Raw genomic sequence first — 20,101 nt, 5'->3', positions numbered from 1 at the left:
ACCATTTTGACCGTTCAGGACTCATAAGTATCATCCTGTTCAAAACGATGATTCGACATAAAAGAGTGTTTGTCGGCCGGTATTTGTGTTGTAGAATGGCCCAGCGTTTATACCGATCTTGATAGTAAAAACATTGTTTTAATTTACCGGAGGATTGTTTCCTTTAAACAGCCTTTTCTATACAATGACACATTCAATGAGCACTTAAGAATACAAGAAACTTTACCTAACGTCGCAAACAGGTAAACAAGGAACATTAGGTCTTGAGAGCTATTATTGCGACAAACAAAACAAAACAGATGTTGACAATTTCAGAATACATGTACTAGCCGATACAAGCTGTCTGCCATTATTGGTAATCAAATACAGAGATATCCCCACTCTCGGCCAAAGGAAAGATTTTTCTTTGACCCTTAGTGTAAACACGAATGTATTCCCCAGTCACAGCAATAGTATGACGTGAAGTCAACAGTGCATTGACTCACGTCAACAATAACATATCGGGGAATATAACTCACTATATTATATGACTGGTGATAATTCCCATCCCTGATTGGAGGAGCGACGTCATGTGACGAGTCTGTAAATATGTTACAGACCTCGTTCTATGAATAGAAAAGTGTTACAGACCTCGACCTTTAAATAGAAAAGTATTACAAACCGCTACTAAAAATAGGTATAGGTAATTTCCCAGCCAGGCTGTAATTCTGTTACCAATCACACTACTGAATTCAACTAAAAATGAATTATCTCATAAAATTCTGAACTATGTGAATATATTATTTAAATTAAATATCACATGAATTGAATCTGAAATTAAATTTGTGTGTATGCTATTTCTTATTTGAAGTCCTTCACTCTGTGATTCCAAAAACGTCCATGCCATCCATGTATTTATGACTTGATTTTTTTTAATCTTATTGTAAAATGTCATATAATAAAACAATTGTGGACTTCAGTTTCGGTCTATCCCTGATTTACGGACCTGGTCTAAAAGATCAGTGATATACCTCACCTGAAGTCCATAATTGTATAATATTTACTGGAAACCGTGCAGTCAAACTTTGACTTTCATGAACTCATCAATTTGGGAACAAAATATCAACCCTTCGTTTACCCTATAGAACGATTTTATTAAAAGTCAATGACCCGTAATTTGTTGACGAACAAAAAACTAACAATGCGTCATGAACACTTTATAAAAAGGAGAGCAAAATAATACTCCTGATTATAAAAAAATTGACGATAGAAAAAGAAATTTGTCCAAATTTACAGAATTTGATAGCGAGGCTACCAATGTTGACTGGTTTTAGGCATAGTAAATTCCAAGGTGAATTTACTGCATGTTTTGAGCCTATTCGTTAGAGCATTGTAAGCTTAACTATATGATCATATGCATTTTATTTAGATTGACTTTAATAACTTAAAATTAAATGAAAAATAATTAATTAATCATCGCCTGAAATAATGGTAATACAAAGCCATTGATACATTTCAAGACATGTTACAAAACCACATCTTGATCATGTGTGTTATTGGGTCGTTAAGCTAGTTAGGCTTCGATAAAAACAGACCAAGGAAGATGATATGTCGCTAATTTATATATGTAAGTCGTCAATAGTTTTCAGTCCTAAAAAATCATGATAATGCGATATCTAAAGTAGAATTATCAGATAGTTTGTCAATTACTTAAATATTGACAAAAAAACAAAGAAGAAGAAGAAGAAAAACGCGTGTTGGTATATTTGTGCATTTAACCAGTATATTGCTGTTACATATATAGTGCATTCTGAAAACTAAGCACACAATGCTTTGTATTTTAAGTGTAGTACAAAAAGATGTATATCGTCCGAGTGTATGGTAGCTGATCATTGTGATCTGTTAGCTTACCTCATACTTAATACCCACATATAATATGTCAATTCCTGATTGTTTCCTTATGTTGTGGCTGTGCACCCTGCAATAATTAACGAATATGTCTTATACTTGCCACACGAGTTGTTTTTAAAAATATTCTTTGCAAAATTGATCAACAGTATCTTTTTTATAAAATTGTGCTTAAGCTGACTAGAGCTTACGCACTATGCTCGCATTTGGAATAGCAATTCTACCGTCAGCTTTAAACAATACGTTTAGACACGGTCAGGTAACACTGTACAATATACGGGTATGGGATCGCGTCCCTATTTAACTACCAATATTGTCCTAAAACATGCTCTATTATTATATATGATTCCTCCGGAATATCTCGATCGATATATTGCAGTGTCAACATAAAACAGGAACCAAGACAGCTAAAACAAATAGTGTTTATCTGGAAGAGTCAACCAGCTATCTGGATATACAAACCATTAAAAAAGGTTCTAATAAAATATATCCTCAATAAAAGCAACGATCTCCCTGAATCATATGACTTATCTTGAAGAGAATTTTAAATGCACTCATTACATCCATATGACAATATTTAATCAATCATCTATGAAATAAACATAAACTTAACAAGTTACGTACGAAGACAACCCTTTTCTACTCATGCGTGTGGTTTCGCATCCTGACTAGAAGCTACGCAATATGCTCATATGGGCTATAGCAAGTCTGCAGTCAGCTTGAAACAATACGTTTAGACATGCTCGGGTAACACCGCGCGGTATACGGGTATATGAGGGTTCCAGAGTGTTTTTGATATACACTTAACGGACGAATAAGAAAGCCATATTTTGTGTAAATCAGTTGTCCGGAGATTCACAGTTCAGATGAATGCCTTCTACATTGCATGTACACATAACAACTAAAAATCTCCAACTTCAAATATATATAGCTTATCAAAACCTCCATTGTTTGTCTTCTTTAGTAGTACGACAAACACGACGAAAAGGTCGTAGTCGGGCTATTTAAATATATTCGTGGGATCCCAGTTGTGGAATACGGTAATTAGATTGTGTCTCACGGACATTTTAAGTACAGTGCAGGACAGTATTTCAGCACGGCTATCCATGTACAGCACGTGTGTGACACTTGTGGGTTATAAGGTATGTTTAAGACATCCGTAAATTAGTGAATATAACCATGATACACCTTTCGTGAGTTAAAAGTGTGTTGTGTCTGCTTGTTTGAGCAGGTATCTGTGTATTTGTATATATATATATATGTTTGAAAATACTTATTTTGAATGTCAGGGCTCATGTGCATTATTTTCAGTACCAATAGATACAACAAAATATTTTAAAACATTGTCATAATTACTAATAACGGCTGGACTGTTCACGGCATCTTAGTGCAGTAAATTTGATGATAGATCATACTTTTTGAAACCTTGGAATCCATATTTTGTATCGTTAATAATTACGTAAAACTAAAACTTTTACAAATTCCAAGTTTATTAAGTAAAAGATTATTTTGCAAAATTTGAAGTGTTACAGCATAACATGACTTCATATCACCTTTACTACTTAACTTGATTTGTTTGGCATATTACTGTAAAGCATAGATATTAATTGGCAACTAGTATAGTACATGATGTAAGATGTTTTCATTTGATTACATACATTATAATATGTGAGCAATGCATAAATAACCAACCTAATTTTAGTATAAAACAAGACTTCCTTATTTGCACATTTTTTTCCTAAAATTGTATCGGTTTAACGAAATCAGAGTTTGAAAGGGAATAAAAAGTCTACGTGTCAAACAATAAACAAACAGTGACTGCTTGTACGTATATATATAAATACAGTTGTGTTCCTAAGTAGAGGCGGATTGGACCCTTGTTTAATGTCCATTTAAAGGTTTGTAAACATTCACAAGTAGGAGGGTATGTTACCTGTTAAATTTTATCTCCCGATCGATAAGATTTCGACCACAGTATGTTGTGTCTGATATTGGGGATTTTAAATTGTCTGCTTCACAGAAGTAGAGAGCGTTGGGACAACATGACAGGTAGGGCAAAAAATAACGGAAAGGAAACCCTCTTTTTGGTAAGATGAAACCAACATTGACAAACTCGTTTGCAATAGTTAACATATATATTTCTGAACGTTTTTGCACTCTCTGTCACAAAAACTTGTAATAGAACATGTTCGTATTGTGTCGTGTAATCTACAATCAGCATTGCACGTTTAACATGACAGATCATACTGATTCTTTCGTTACATACTCTGTTATAGCAAATATAAATTTACAATTGAATATGATTTTATCTACCCCATGTTTTCGTCGACGGTATGCCAGTATATATCTAGGTGCGTTTGATCGTGACGATTGTATCATTTATAAACAAAGGTAAATAATACCATTATAATACAAGTGTATACAGTATGACGTGTTATCACTTCATGTCTGGTTATAACAGTATTATTTTTTTTAAAAAAAAACCGTTTGTTTACACGTCATGAAGATGTTGTGTCTTTTATTTTTGTTATGAATATGGCCACGAAAATACTATGCATTAAATGTCAGTGTTATCTTTTCAATTGTAAATCAAACACAGCGGTTTTTGTAAAGTTTAAAGCTAATTTCTTACTTGATGAGGTTGATCGTTTAGTAAACGGAAATTGGCAACAACAGACACAATAAAAAAGCAACAGTTTCGAAAATTAGAGATATCACATCATTGATAGTTAGATACAACTACGATAATCATGTACCCACGGGTGGTTGGGTGGCACAGTGGATAGCGCACTTGCCTTTCGCCAAGGCGGCCGGGGTTCGATTTCCCGATCGGACGTGAAAAGGTGTGGGGTCACCTGCCCTATCACGTGGGTTTTCTCCGGGTGCTCCGGTTTCCTCCCACAGTACAATACCCCCCNAATTTATCACCCAAACAGGGAATAGGCTTCAACATCTACATTCCTATCATTGAAACTGTTTTGTTCATACCAGCACTGATCTCATATACAAATAATTAACGAAACAACCAATAAATTAATACATATACAATTTGTGTTTTCGTATAGTTAAGAGCCGACTATGAAAATGACAGATAATGACGTCATGGCTCTTTCTCCACATCTAGATAAGATCCGACTATGACGAGGACAAATAATGACGTCACGCCTCTCTCGTCAATGGCTGATTCAGTCTGCGTTTTTTCTTTTTATTGCAGGTAAGAAATGGAAAATCATATAAGATATATCTGTATTGTGTATAATATATGAAATGATATAGACGATATACTTTTTCAGTATAAAAGTAAGATGAAATATGTTATAAATAATTGAGATAATGTATTTCTATAATTAAAAAAATGTATGTAATCTATTATGTAAATCTAATTTTGATCATAGATTAAAAGATAATAAAACGTTTATAAATTAGTTTTAAGTATATCAATAATATTCTTTAAAAATTTTGATGATTTTAGTAACACAACGTTGTCACGAGAGATAACGTCACGTGATTTCTACATGCATGTGTCATTATTCAAGAATATATAGTTGTGATAATATATACATGTATATATATATACATCCATTTACTATACTCACCATTTTATAAATATAGAATATAATTCCAATAAAAACACATTAATAGTTATATGGCAACTGCTTCAATTATGTTTGCAAGGACGTGTCTCGATATCGCACTCTCATAGGGAAAGATAGAAGATTAATATGTCTTAACACACTTTGTTTGGCTCTCGGCATGTATATACAAATAGACCGGAAACGGTTCCTAAAACCCACAGAGATGTTTTGATACATTAGGCCATAGGCACTTAACGCTTTGTTATGTCAGATTTTTTTTTTTTTATGTAAGTATACATTTTTTTTTCAAAATTATTATCTGAGAATTATCTGAATAAGAAAAAGAAATGTCAATTTTTCTTTTTTAATGTACATGCATTCGAACCACTTCATTGGTTCGAATGTATGTACATTAAAAAAATAAAATAAAAAAATGGCATTTCTTTTTTTTATTCAGATAATAATTTTGAAAAAAAAATGTATACTTATATAAAAAAAAATCAAAAAATCTGACATAACAAAGCGTCAAGTGCCTATGATTAGGCATACCTATTCCTCGTCCTTTTAGGCATCTTGTCATGCTGTAATATTTGCTCCCGGTATCGTATGTATTAGCAGCTATATGCTTTTTATACAACCTGTATATTATACTGTTATACACGGTGTGTTGTCTGACGGAAAATTCCGCGCCTGTTTGATAAAATTTCCTTTATTTCTATTTATAGCGTTGTCGTCTGCCCAGTCTGCAGTATCGCCCACTGTTTCAACAGAGCCAGATAGGTAATTATGAAGGGTAATCACACATTATGTAACATGTTCTATATTCTATGTAGTGTGATAACAACATTGCATACTTTTATAGGATGCCACATATATAATAAACCCCATTTTGACGTCTTTAGAAAAAGTCCGATAACATCAAAGTAAAACTGATGACGCGTATCCTTCCGGAACACCCTTTTCTCACATACTTCACAGGGTGATCCCGTTGTTGCTAGGGAAAATATAACTCTATCTATCATGGGGTAGGTAAAGACAGCTGACACGCGCTATGACGTCATAATAATGGATTGTCGACGTGACGTCATTTTATTGTTTCCGTGATGTCATACAAGTGTTGTGAATGGGGAATCATCCGTCTACACCCTAGGGCTTTTGGGTTTGCCGGAAGAATAAGATCGACGTTTGTTCCGACTGGAATTTGTTTATTTGTATGTATGTGAGAAAAATAATAAAACATGGGTGTGTTGCATAGACAGGGATATCTCAACCCGAGTGTAAAAGTTTGGCTGGCCAGCCTCTTAATTATACTCGGGTTGAGATATCCCTATCCACGGAACAGACCCATGTGAGATTCTATTAATCTTGTTCTGCTTGTACTCGTTCAAGTGTCTCCTCCATGTAGATCTTTCCCTTGTTCACATTTTGCCCTAGTACTAACGGTTGTAAGTTCGAATATGGTTCTGTTAACATTTCGGCCTTAAGCTTACTTTTTAGGTAAAATGATTACACATGCGATAAAAAGGGCAAACAAAATTGAGATTCTCTGTACCTGTTAATTTTACAATGTATAGTTGAACGTGACATTAACTCCTACACATTCATCAGTATAGTGAATTGAGCACATACAAAATAATAAGATACCATATACACATATGTCAACTTTCACGGGACCAGCTAAAAACGTCAATAATGGCTTGAACATCGAAATATGTGCACGTTTTGTTTTAATGAATACAGACCATTTGAAATGTACATACAAACAGCGCGCACATGCTATGCAAATGTTGTATATTAATAAACAAGACATTTTGTTTGTCCTCATTTCAGCTCTATTATAGCGATAATCGTTCTGACTTCCGTCCTTGTCGGGGTTGGGGGACTGCTGTGTATTGGAGGAGTGTGTTTCTGTTGCTACAAGAAATGTAGTGGTAAGTAGCATTACAAATAAACATGGTTGACTCTTTAAAATACGACCTACACTAGTACTAGTCCATTTAAATCAGAGTGTATTGAATGCTTATTTACATATTATTTGAAATAATTAAATTTCACGAACACCTAAGTTCTAAACGCTAAAACCACCCACGGGTATGTAATTTCAAACTTTGTTTGTTCGAACAGCATTGTTGTTAGTTTTCTGTTTTGGTTGTTGACTTTTGTTTATTTCTGTTTACTCATGCTCCCGTTAAATTACAGAAAATTTCCAATATATTTGACGCCATTCTTCTTTTATCTCGTTTAAACGATTTTTTCAGTAGATCTTCGTTTATCCATGATGTATTTTCCAACGAGAATAAAATCTCAGCTTCTTTGTCTAAACGCAAAATATCTTTTTCTATTCTATTACAGACGGTTGTTACGTGTAAAATGACAATGCGGATTGAATTATCGGATTCACTAGTCACAACGCTTACAAAGATATATTTTTTATAAGGATGGTTAGCTTAAAATCTTTATCAAAGATGTCCCTTCAACGGATAATATTGCCATAATAATGATCATATTTGAGAATGTTGAATAAATATAGTATAAAAATCAGTATTGCTTGTTATTTTTTCTTATTTTAATTTCATTGTCTAGTTGAATTATAACCAGTCACTAGAGTGAAATACTTCGTCCTGTTTTCTAGAATCGTTACGTGCTGTATTTGACTAAAATCAATAACAACTACAGTAATCATATACACTGCAGATCTTACACTTAACCAATATTACTATCTAGGAATGACACATACATCAAAGTTTGAGATGAACATCATGACAAGGGAAATAACTCAAAATGACTCTTTGCCAAAAAGCCTCCTTTTTCTTGCTTAATCTCCTTTAATGAAGCGTATTCCATGATACTTGTTCTTATGTGACAATAACTGATGCAGTGTTACATTTTGTCTTGAATGCTAAATATGGTTCAACTTCATTGAGCCCTTTAGGAGAAGTAGTTTAAAAAAATGTTCAGATTTGTGTTTCAACATTCACTTAAGCACAAAAAAGAGCTCAGTCTGCAATGTTTTAGCAAACAGACATAAACTGTATGTTTGTCTATTATGCATAATGCAATTAACTTTGGTTAATAATAAACAAGAGTACCGCGGGGAGGAACAATATATGCCCGCCGAATGCCATATAGTGTTATATACTTTCTTACATTGATATAAGATCTGCATCATTCTAAGAGTGGTTATATAGCTGACATACTATAAAAAATGTAGGAGAAAATCTCCGGACAAAAAATCAAATACTGAAATGAACAGAGGGCAATAACTTTTGCAAAAATGGTCGAATCAAAAATTCTTTTTAGGGAGACACAACTTCATATCATGATTATAATGTATACCAAGTTTCAAAGAGATTCGTTGCAAAATGTAGGAGGAGATTGCCCGACAAAAATCAAATACTGAAATAAACAAAGGGACATAACTTTTGCAAAAGTAGCTGAATCAAAATTCTTTTAAGTGAGGCACAACTTCATATCATGATTATAATGTATACCAAGTTTCAAAGAGATTCGTTGCAAAATGTAGGAGGAGATTGCCGGACAAACAAAAGTTTACGCCGGACGGACAGACGGACAAACCCATACCATAATACTCCAGTCAAATTTGACGGGCGTATAAAAAAGAAAACACAAACAAAGATTTTTCTACAAAATAATTTAATAATCGTACTCAATATTTTATATCCTACATTCACAATAGGCCCATGTAATCTAACACTTTGTCTATGAAATATTTGTCTACCGAGTAATTAAAAAGTTGCCATAGTAAATTTAGCACTTGACAAACAAATAAAGGGAAATAACTCAGAGCTATTCCATATCATTATTGATATATGGGGAGGAACAATTGCAAGACGGTACCTTGTGAGAGTGTATAGCGGACCAAAGGAAACATATAACTGGATGGCAGTAGACTTCCAACATACCTTCTTGCCTCAACGCCTCTCCACTCACCTACACACATACACCTACACTTCTACCTCCATATATCTAATACTGGAATAGCTGCAATTTCTCTCAGTGTATGAAGCAAAATGCAAAACTCAACTATGAACTTCAATGCAATTTCTCTTTTATGGATCAATATCAATTCTGACCAAAATAAAATTGATGGTTTATGTAAAAAAAAACAATGAAATATTTTATACTTTGCAGTACCGTAGATTTCACTTAATATCACTTCTCATTTGTCAGTGGGGAAACATGATTTTAACCGGAACATGACATTATGAGAAAACGTGTTTTCTGACCATTTCGGCTGTCAAAACATGGAAATGCTCATATTCATATGTCCAAATTGTGTTTTACAAAGAAGATTGTTAAGTAAAAATATTTATAACAGACACAACTTTTTCTTTATTAGCAGTGAAACAATATATTACAAGCCATTTGAATGCTTAGGACAATTTGATCTTAAAGAAAATTGATCTAAAATTTTATTTCACACATGTGAAATTTTTTAACCTTAAATAAAATAATCATTAATTTCATTTAATATTAACAACTTCTTTAATTAGAGTCTCTTGTCACTTTCCTACTGTACAATACAAGAACAGTTATTTTCCCGTTAAAAGTTTATTATCACAAAGACCATTATACATTGTATTGTAGGCTATTTTTAGACAGTTAGAACAATTCAAAGGAATTTATTCCCAGTTATGTTCTTGAAAAGTATTTACAAAACAAATAACCTCACCAGTAGCACTGTGGACAAACTCCTTGCTTAATAGTATTGAGGCCCAGGGATCGAATCATCATGGTAGATCTTTTTTTATAACTAAGAAAAAAAAGACAAATCTATATTTTTTCATATAACTCTTTGCCAGGTATTAAGATGGGCAAGCAACTGTGAGTAGAAAATTGGGATCTCCTTCTGTATACACAAAACTTTGTGCTAGGACTCTCAACCTTAAGTATTAAGCGTGAATCTTACTTAAGTGATTAACTCATTCACCCCTGAAATTTCATAATGAACTATTCCAACCTTTGAATTGGAAGAGTTCAAATGTGTTTTCAGGGGTGAATGAGTTAAGACTATACCTTAAGTTGAAATTGTATTAAATGTTTAAGTGACTTGCCATAATAATGTGGATATTTTAAATATTGTATTTCAAGTAAACTTACAAATAAGCTGTAATAGTCTTAAACAGAGTAATCAATAGCTGATAATGTAATCATGCAACTGTGCTCTGAAGATGGCCTTCCTTTGGCCGAAACATGTCAGCACTTATGATGTAAATCAAACATTACATTTTGTACCGGATTCAGTGGTGTTGTTGCAATTGCTCATCATTTCTTTTTTTTCATTTGAATAGCTGATAATGTTTAAAATGGAAAAGTAGATCATATTATCGGGAAAAAAATATTGAACTAAGCAATGCATATATCTGGTAACAGTTTTGATAGAACAATATCAATACAAACAATATCTTTTTAATAAAAAATATTAATCATAAAACATGAATTTTCTACAGAGTACTAGAGTAATTAATTCTAAACGGTAAATCTATTTCTAATTTGTTTTGTTGTCTAATATTCATTTGCTGTTCATCAGCAATTAATGTTTCCTTTGATATTCTCCGACACCTGTCTAATTGGCCATAACATGGAAGGCAATGTACTGGATAGATTATGTCAGATGAAAAAGGATGTCGGAATAAACAGGTATCATTGGAAAGCTCTCATAAGAAATGGGACTAAAGCATCATGTTAGATTAGAAAGTTTTAAATACTCAGGATCTAATCTAGACAATTATTAAGATATATTTTTTTTAATATCACCAACATTTCACTTGACAAACGTTGACAATATACATTGGTTTTGCTGTAGTGTTTTAAACATAATGGAGGATTTTTGCATCAAATTCTTGCTTTTTTGATACAGCTGTCGCATATTCTCGTTCAATCCATTACTTCATAAATATACGGATGATATAAAAAAAATAGATAAAATTTTCAAAATATGTTCTCTTCATAAAAAAATTGCTATACAAGATCAAGCCCCAGTTTGTTAAATGCCCAATTGCCTTGACAAGGTGTCAACACAAATATCAAAAAAAGTTCAATTTCGTGAGCAATATGTGAAAATGTAACAATATTTCTATGTTTTTGTCTTTATGACAAACATTTTGAATCCTCTACATGTATTTTCAGATTTGCATTTCAATATTTTAAAAATATATATTTGAAGAAAGACCTGTGTTCTCCTGTCTTGAGAATAACAGGGTATGATTTTAATAGATAATTGGGCCTGAATGTGGTCATGATATCATTCAGATTCTTGTCATTTCAAATATGTTAAGGACGGAAATTTATCACAAGCAAATTGTCACTCCTGTGCTTGGTGACTGACTTCACAAGCACTTGAATGTCTCCCTTCTACAAGTAATGGAATAGCCCTAGATACAACAATGGCAGTGTCTATTACAGAATTGTAGGGTAGGTCTATGTCCCTGTCATGGGCTTGCTGCGGCTCACAATGGAATTAAACTTTGGTCGTTTCTTCAGTTCTTCTGTTTTGCTGAGTGAGAACTTATTGGACAGACCAGGGCTCCTGTAAAAATATATATATATATGAACTTCACTTTTAGTTAAAAAGCATAACAAACAAAAACATTAACTCATTTAAAAGAACCGGATCTGCTCTCGCTCAATATAGGAATTCAGAGTATTGCAATGTTGTAGTGAAATTTCGTGATCATTCCTGGAATATTGGCTTTCCAAATTTTAACAGATATTGGATATTCACTAAGGTAATTTCAACTTGTATTTCGTTGTATATGGCACATTCTAGAGCCTACAGAAATATCATACCTACTTGAATCTATCGTGTTCATGTTCACATAATGTAATTGGCAAACTTTCCAAAATACATTACCGTTTTAAAATTAAATCTAATTAATATTATCATTAAATATAAAAGAATAATTCAAGAGCTTGAGAACTGGAGTTAATACTTTCACCCTTATGTAACTTAAGTAGACTCTACCATGCATTGATCTGGATGAGTCCATTATGGTCTACAGTGGTGAAAGTGTTAATACTTACGCCATAAGGATCTCAATGGTGCGTTCAGAATCTTTTGCTTTTTTGGAATTCTTTCCGAGAACAAGACACTCAATGTTATGACACTGCAAACAAATACAAACAATTTATACAATATCACTACAGTGTATTACATAAACATTACATTTTCTCAAATATCATCTTTCCAAACTAGGTTGCTGGTTTTTCAAGAGAGGCTCCAAATAAGGAAAATATGATCGAGGATGACATGATGTTTTATTAACCCGTCATGTGACCAGCATCATTCAATCAGATACACTGTTATGAAGGTGAGGTATAACAATAATATTTACTAGTCTAGCTGAGGGAACTGCTGCTTCTAGGCCCGATCGCTTTATTATTTTTTTCTATCATTATTATTATGGGTCCAATAATGATAAAAAATAAACAAAAAACGATCGGGCCTTGAAGCTATTACTAGTCAACCATCTCTTAACTTATTGACCCCTGAAGACACATTTGAACCCTTTCAATTCAAAGGGTGGAATAGTTCATTATGAAATTTCAGGGGTGAATGAGTTAACTCGCAAGAAATTTTGTTATTAAATAAAACATGACAAGCTATTTGTGTAATAATTTAAGGGAGTTAATACACAATATCTGACTTAAAGGAGAGGGTGGGCTTATTACTTGACAATGAAATAACTACGGTTGCCATCTCTACTGAATTGATATCTATATGATGGGCTTATTAACAGGCATAGGCTTATTGCTGAATTACTACTATAGTAAAATGGCCGCGTTTATAATTATAATCCTTGAGGTATACGTACCTTCTGATAGGCTCTGACTGCTTTCTCTGAACTTCCCCCAGACAGATGGACGGACGCGATGAGTTTGTATGTGTCGGAAACCTGCTCCGAATAATCTCCATACGCTTCACACTTCCCGGGCAGACTCGAGCGCAGGATACTCAGCGCCTCCTGGGGAACGAAGAACCAGCAATGTTATTAGTTGACAACAGTATATTTTTTTTCACTAATCTAACACAATTATAACATATATGAATTAAAAGAGGAATAGGAAAACTAGTCGAAAGCTGTTGCAATTTTCCCAAATCACAATACAGTACAAGCAAAGCTTTCTTTGGGAGGGATACACCTGGACCCATATTCATGAAACCGTTCTAATGTTCAAAGTCAGATTTTGTGCTCAAGCCCAATTTCTTATCCCAGTGATAAACTAATGAAAAGTCACATTTTGTCAATGATCTGGAAGAATTTGGGAGAGTCTTAGTGCTGAATGCCGATTTCTATGTTTGAACTTGACTTTTTGACCGTGTAAGATGATTTTAATAAAAGCCAGCTGCAAGAAAGTAGATTTGAGCACAGAATCCATGCTTGAGCACGAGAATGGTTTCATGAATACGGGTCCTGATCTGCTGTATGGATTTAATAATGAAAAGATTGATTATTCTACAGGAAAAAGTGACAATATATAAACTTTATTTATTTTGCAACAATTATGAAACAAGTTATTACAACTTATACTAATCACTTTTGTTGGTACGGTTGTTACTGTGGGAGGAAACCGCAGTATTCAGAAAAAACCCACATGGTCAGGCAGCTGACCCCATACCTTTTCACGTCCGATCGGGAAATTGAACCACGGCAGCCTTGGTGAAAGGCAAGTGCGTGCTAACCACTGCGCCACCCGACCACCCTGTAATATCACTAAACTCTACTTTTTAATTTTGTCATCTTTTAAACAGTGGCATATGCCAAAAGATATCTCTCAAATTACAACTTTTTAATTAACTAAATGCAAATGTTTAGGATTAGCTCATCACTCTTTTCCATTTGTTTGATTTTCAAAACCCTATATCAAGTCTTAAAAAACATCCAACACACTTACCTCCTGTCTGTCAACACGAATCAGAAGTCGTGCTAATTCATCCATGACTTCCACAGTTTTCTTGTGATTTGAACCGTGACAGGTTTGACAAATTGCTAGACACTCATTCAGGTATTTTTCTGCCACACCTGATTAAGTGCAAAAAATATTATGTCATTAAAGTTGATTTTTTTCTCCCCTATACCACTTGTGTGTAAGCAGGGGCGGGTCCAATACCTAATTCATGTGTTATCAATTAGTAGTGATGGGCAATCGGTATAAAATCATAATCGATAATCGGTTTGTAATCAGAAGTATTGTGAACCGATCAATGATCAATTGCATAATCGGTTCATAATTTTATTGGAATCAAGTGAGATCACTACTATTACATCAATAGACAGAGTTGTTAACTATACACTAGGTTTCGTTCTTTCATAGTGTATGCATATCAAGCAACTTTTATGCATTATTTATATTAATCATAATTATAATGTAAATAATAAGAATATATGACTTTCAAAGCATACTTAACATGAAAAACATTTAAATACTGATGAACCTATTATATCGATTATGGAATTTGTAATCAATAATTGGAACCAGAAAGGGCAAGCTAATCAATTTTCGATTATAATCGATCATCAATTAATATTTTTAATATTGATTCTTGAACTTGTTATGTCCTTTAAAGTGCCAGACACATACATTAACCCTTTCACCCCTAGGTAACTTGAGTAGACTCTACCCTACATTCATCTGGATAAGTCCATTACGGCCTACAGTGGTGAAAGGGTTAATACATTATAGATATACCTAGTTCATGTGTTATCAATTATAAATATTTACATTTCTACTGAACTTGGACTCAATATACTACTTAACATTTTAAAGGTTATTTTTCAATGAACTTTTCGGTTGGCGTATGAATACATCAGCATATCATCAACCTGATTACTCAATTATTTTGCGGAGCGCGGGAAGTAGTTTCACTCATAGATTGTTTTCAATTTATATTTTTTTTTGTCAGAAGTATTCAATAGAATTCAAATAATAATTTACATCTTAATTTGCTTATTCATCTTACCAGGACGACGTCTCACAGTGAGTGATGACGTCATCCGTCTTAATACCTTCCGTGGTGTTAGACTTGCACAAGACAGATATTTTAGAAATTATCCGAACAAATATCATCGCTCTGAATGTAAATATAAGGATAGAATCCCATTTTGTTGAGGTTTATTGGGCATAAACCTCAATTGGTCTTGAGACAAATTCAAAATGAACTGCTTCGCAGTTCATAAAAATTGTCTCAAGACCCATTGAGGTTTATACCCCATAAACCTCAACAAAACAGAATTCAATCCTTAAGTGAATCGGTTCCTCCAACCGCCATCACCGCCATATTTGATTCTGGAACAGCTGGAACCTGTACTTACCTTCGGCTTCCTCTCTGCCAGTTTGTGAGTACGCTCTTGCCAAACTTAGTGCTGTATCCATGGTGACAAGGTTGTCATCATGGTAACTAAAAAACAGATAGTGCTATATATATAAACTTAAGTGTCAAAACATACATGTAGTTACCTTCTATAGAAATACATGTATTACAGCGAATCATTTCACAAAATGATTTACAGAAAAAGAAAAAGTTGCTGTATTAATAATGAAGTTATATGTTCAGCAGCATGCATACAGAAAAGTTTGATTTTTTTAATTCAAAATAGATTGCTAAAAGCAAGTTTTTATTTCAGTACAATAGAGCATCACTACACTAAGTATGAAGACTTCTTTAAGTTGTTCTATAAAATTTTATATGAATAAAGATTTATTCAAGATGCGAGTTATTTCAGATTTCACATACCAATAAATCTACACTACAAAAAAGTAACTTTTGAAACATTTCGACCTTTTTCTATATATATAGATTAATAGAATCTTCCCCTACCTTGAGGGGGTGACAGAGAAATCTGCAATCCGAGGCATGATATTCTTGATTGTTTTACACAAGGCTGTGCCGAGGGTAAGACATTCAAGAACATCATCCCGAGGGTTGGAGACTTCTCTGCCACACCATCAGGGTAGGGGATGAATGTTTTTCTCCCATCCTATTACACTCGCAAATTCATCGACAAGCGGTGATTGCATGAAATATAAACGTTGATTGAATATTTTCCCAGCAAATCCAGAGTGGTCTTCCATGGTCTGCTGTACTGTTGACGTGACGTTAATGCATTGATACATGTAATGTGATTTCATACTATTGTTATGACTTAGATCATGCCATTCTACACCAGGCTATCTCCCACTAGGGGGTGACAAGCTGATATTCCCCTGCTTAAAAGGGAGACACCTGTTAATTCAAGATTTGAAAGATATTGAGACACTCACTTGGCGCCCGCTATGGAGTGGGCCTGTAGGTACATCTCTATGGCCTTGTCGTGGTTGGCATGGCGTCCTTTACTCTGTTCCAAGTGGGTGCAGTTAAGAAATATTTGAGAATTTTCATCCGATTTCACCAAAGTTTTAATCCTTTTAATTTTAAATGACTTAAGCTTTGTGCAATTAAATTAGTAAAGGAGTTCATCTCGGATCTGAATACTTCAGTGTCTGAAAAAATATGTCTGAAATAATGTGTTTTCGAGATTATCAGACCATGAAGAGGCTATTTATAGAAGTAAATAGTATTTAAAAGAATGAATTTGGATCACATTAACAAGTTTTCTGTAAAACTTGAGTTCAGGATCTACACTTTAAGTTCTAAACAAGGAAATCTATCTTAGCAGATGAAACACAGACAAACTTCATAAAAGGATATAAGAAAATGGACATAAATCCCAAAAAAATCCTTGAAATCAAAATAAATAAAAACTGCAGAGAACAACTACCTTGGGCTCACAGAAGAATAGACAGAGACAGGGATGGATACTCTGAATACATATGCAAGACCACACACTTGTTTTTTTCTAACAAATCATAAAGCACAAGTTTATTGCGCAGACAAATATATTCACGAGTGCGCAGAGCTTTTATCGCATACCATCCATATTTGGTAGAGATCGATACAAAGACTTGATGAACTTTGACATTTTTTTGCAAAAACCAGGAACTTTTCAGTTTGCCATGACAAGGGGATTCCCATAAAAAGTAGTTCCGGCTAGTAGGTAAATACAACATTCCGTATTGCACATGTGCAATACCTAACGTTGTATTTCATGGTCTGAAAATTGCTTGTATTACTATAACAAGATTCAACAGGTATGTGATAAAGTACAGTATCAACCCACTAACTTCAATGATGTGATGCAGTAAAACTGAAGATCAGTTTGGGTGATACTTTCAGGAAATCATAGTTTTTAACAAACACTATAGCTCCTGTCCAAACATACTTCACACTGCTGGTTCTGTTACACAAAGGATATTTGTCCGTTCTCCTGGTAAACAGGAACCAGCTCCATACTGTCCTTGCCGTAGTGTGCCTGCATCTGGTCAAGGAGTTTATCATACTGACTGCTAGCGAGGGCCTGCTTCTTCTGTTTACAATAAAGTCTACAAAATACAGAAATGTACAGTAAAAAATATTTTGTGATTTTTTTTTCCTGAATTTTTTTTTTTATTTTTTATTTCAGCACCATATACCAATGGTGTAAAAAAAAATTCCAGTTGAATTTGACAGGGGAGATAACTCTCAAAGATCAGGATGCAATTCATATTATAAAGTCAGAATAGCTTTATCACAAACAAAACAATATATTTGACCAATCTAGAAAATTGGTTTTATTCAGAAACGAACAAGAGGCAATAATTCCTATAAAGCTTGCACACGGCTTTATTTAAGTTTGTGACACTTTGCCATTTATAGAGGTGTTACGGTATTAATTATATACAAAATTCAGCAATGGTAGAAAAAAAGAGTATGAGATATGCCCCATACATACAACATAAATGTATGCTGAAAATAGGACTATAACTCAGTAAATAGTACTCTATGCTATCCCTAGAATTGCTCATTTACAGAATTTGATAATTAAGTTGACAGAACTTTTAGATATATATATACTGTATTAAGTGATACACTGTATGCCAGAGGCCATAACTCTGTTTATAGTGGGACACAAAGGCTGATTTAAGTATGAGACATACCATCATCCTGACAGTTACTCATATATAATGTTTTTGAAATTGCAGTACATTCAATTATTACATTTTCATGTCATTGAATAGATACAATTAGCATAATCCGGTATGTTATGGTGAAATATGCAACTCTAGATGTGAAAATGTTGAAAAAATAACTACATCTTTGAAAAGTGATTAACTCAGATTTATAAGATCCCTTTTCCTACATAACATTTCCTCTTCTTCATTATATATTCCACTATGATACATGTGCACTATATATATACATGTTTCTTTAAAAAACTAAATATTGACATATATATACTCACAGCATTTATTTATTTTATTTTATTTTCTTCTCAAATTTGGCAGTCTGATCTCTCTCTCTCTCTTTAATAGTGCTCTTTGTCCATTTGTTTTGTCTCTCTATGTGTGAAAGTGCGTGAAAATTGAATGTGTCTTGGTGATTGTATAAAATCATCATCAGATGATGAGGATGATGAGGATGATGATGATAATTTCAATAGTTGATATGTGTGAATGTGTGGATGTGTGAATGTGTGTGTTGATGTGATGTTCTGTAAAATGTACATGTTCTGAAAATCTTGAAAAGTAAAAAAAAAGTTTAAAAAAAATATACCCGTTTCTTAAATATTACCTTGCTTTAGCATGTGAAACGTCAATCTCCATTTCATCGCATTCATCCTGGGTCACACACGACATTTTAAACAGGTCAGCGAGAAATTTATCTGCCTTCGACAGGATCTGTTCGGCTTCCGGAAACTTCTTAAGAGAGGTCAGGGCTCGACCTTTGGTGTAGTACAGGCGAAACAGAACAGTGTAGACGTTTGCTTTCTCCGTTTCCGTGGTAATGGTCGGCGGGGTGTTGAGGAGGATAGCTTTTCCATTGTCAGCGTGATAATCAGCCTGAGCAGCATATGCTGTAATGGATAAAAAATATCACGAAATATCAGAGAGAGAAAATATTTGTAAGTGTTTTTTGCTTTCTTCTTTGAGAAAAGTTTATTTACCTTTTCCTGTAACAGCCCCCCATACCTACGTAACCCCACCCTATTTGAGATATTTTGACAGCCTTGACATCAAAATGATACATATATCTTCCTCAAAGTATTAACGCTTCAAAGTAAATATAGTATACATCAGATTAGACAGGTTATTCTGAAAGATATATGCTTTGTCTCACAGGGTGTCAGAGAATACAGGTTAATCTGGCCTATACTTTATGTTACACAGGGTGTCAGAGAATACAGGTTAATTTGGCCTATAAATTGTGCTACACAGGTTGTCAGAGAAGACAGGTCAATCTGGCCTATACATTGTGTTATACAGGGTGTAAGAGAGAAGACAGGTCAATCTGGCCTATAAATTGTGATACACAGGGTTGGCATATAAATTGTGTTATACAGGGTGTCGGAGAAGACAGATCAATCTGGCATAAAAGTTGTGTTACACAGGGTGTCAGACAAGACAGGTCAATCTGGCATATAAATTGTGTTATACAGGGTGTCGGAGAAGACAGATCAATCTGGCATAAAAGTTGTGTTACACAGGGTGTCAGACAAGACAGGTCAATCTGGCATATAAATTGTGTTACACAGGGTGTCGGA

The 20,101-nt window shown here is 33.9% G+C and overlaps 1 protein-coding gene across 1 annotated transcript in view; it reads right to left on the bottom strand.

Annotated features, from left to right (window-relative positions):
- Positions 1-10,080: 10,080 nt before the first annotated feature.
- The window catches only part of LOC110459627 (tetratricopeptide repeat protein 23-like), an 18,968-nt gene continuing 8,947 nt past the window's right edge, over positions 10,081-20,101 (bottom strand). Inside the window, exons 5-12 of the mRNA XM_021511973.1 lie at positions 19,132-19,414; positions 17,777-17,903; positions 16,746-16,828; positions 15,797-15,882; positions 14,379-14,506; positions 13,298-13,447; positions 12,507-12,589; positions 10,081-12,012 (exon numbers count right to left, since the gene is read on the bottom strand). Coding sequence (XP_021367648.1) covers positions 11,904-12,012; positions 12,507-12,589; positions 13,298-13,447; positions 14,379-14,506; positions 15,797-15,882; positions 16,746-16,828; positions 17,777-17,903; positions 19,132-19,414 — 1,049 coding nt within the window. The 3' untranslated portion in view covers positions 10,081-11,903. The remainder of the gene's footprint in view (positions 12,013-12,506; positions 12,590-13,297; positions 13,448-14,378; positions 14,507-15,796; positions 15,883-16,745; positions 16,829-17,776; positions 17,904-19,131; positions 19,415-20,101) is intronic.

Source organism: Mizuhopecten yessoensis, unplaced genomic scaffold (genome assembly GCF_002113885.1).
Source record: "Mizuhopecten yessoensis strain PY_sf001 unplaced genomic scaffold, ASM211388v2 scaffold10157, whole genome shotgun sequence".
Classification (NCBI taxonomy): Eukaryota; Metazoa; Mollusca; class Bivalvia; order Pectinida; family Pectinidae; genus Mizuhopecten; species Mizuhopecten yessoensis.
This window is presented reverse-complemented; position numbering and strand designations above follow the sequence as displayed.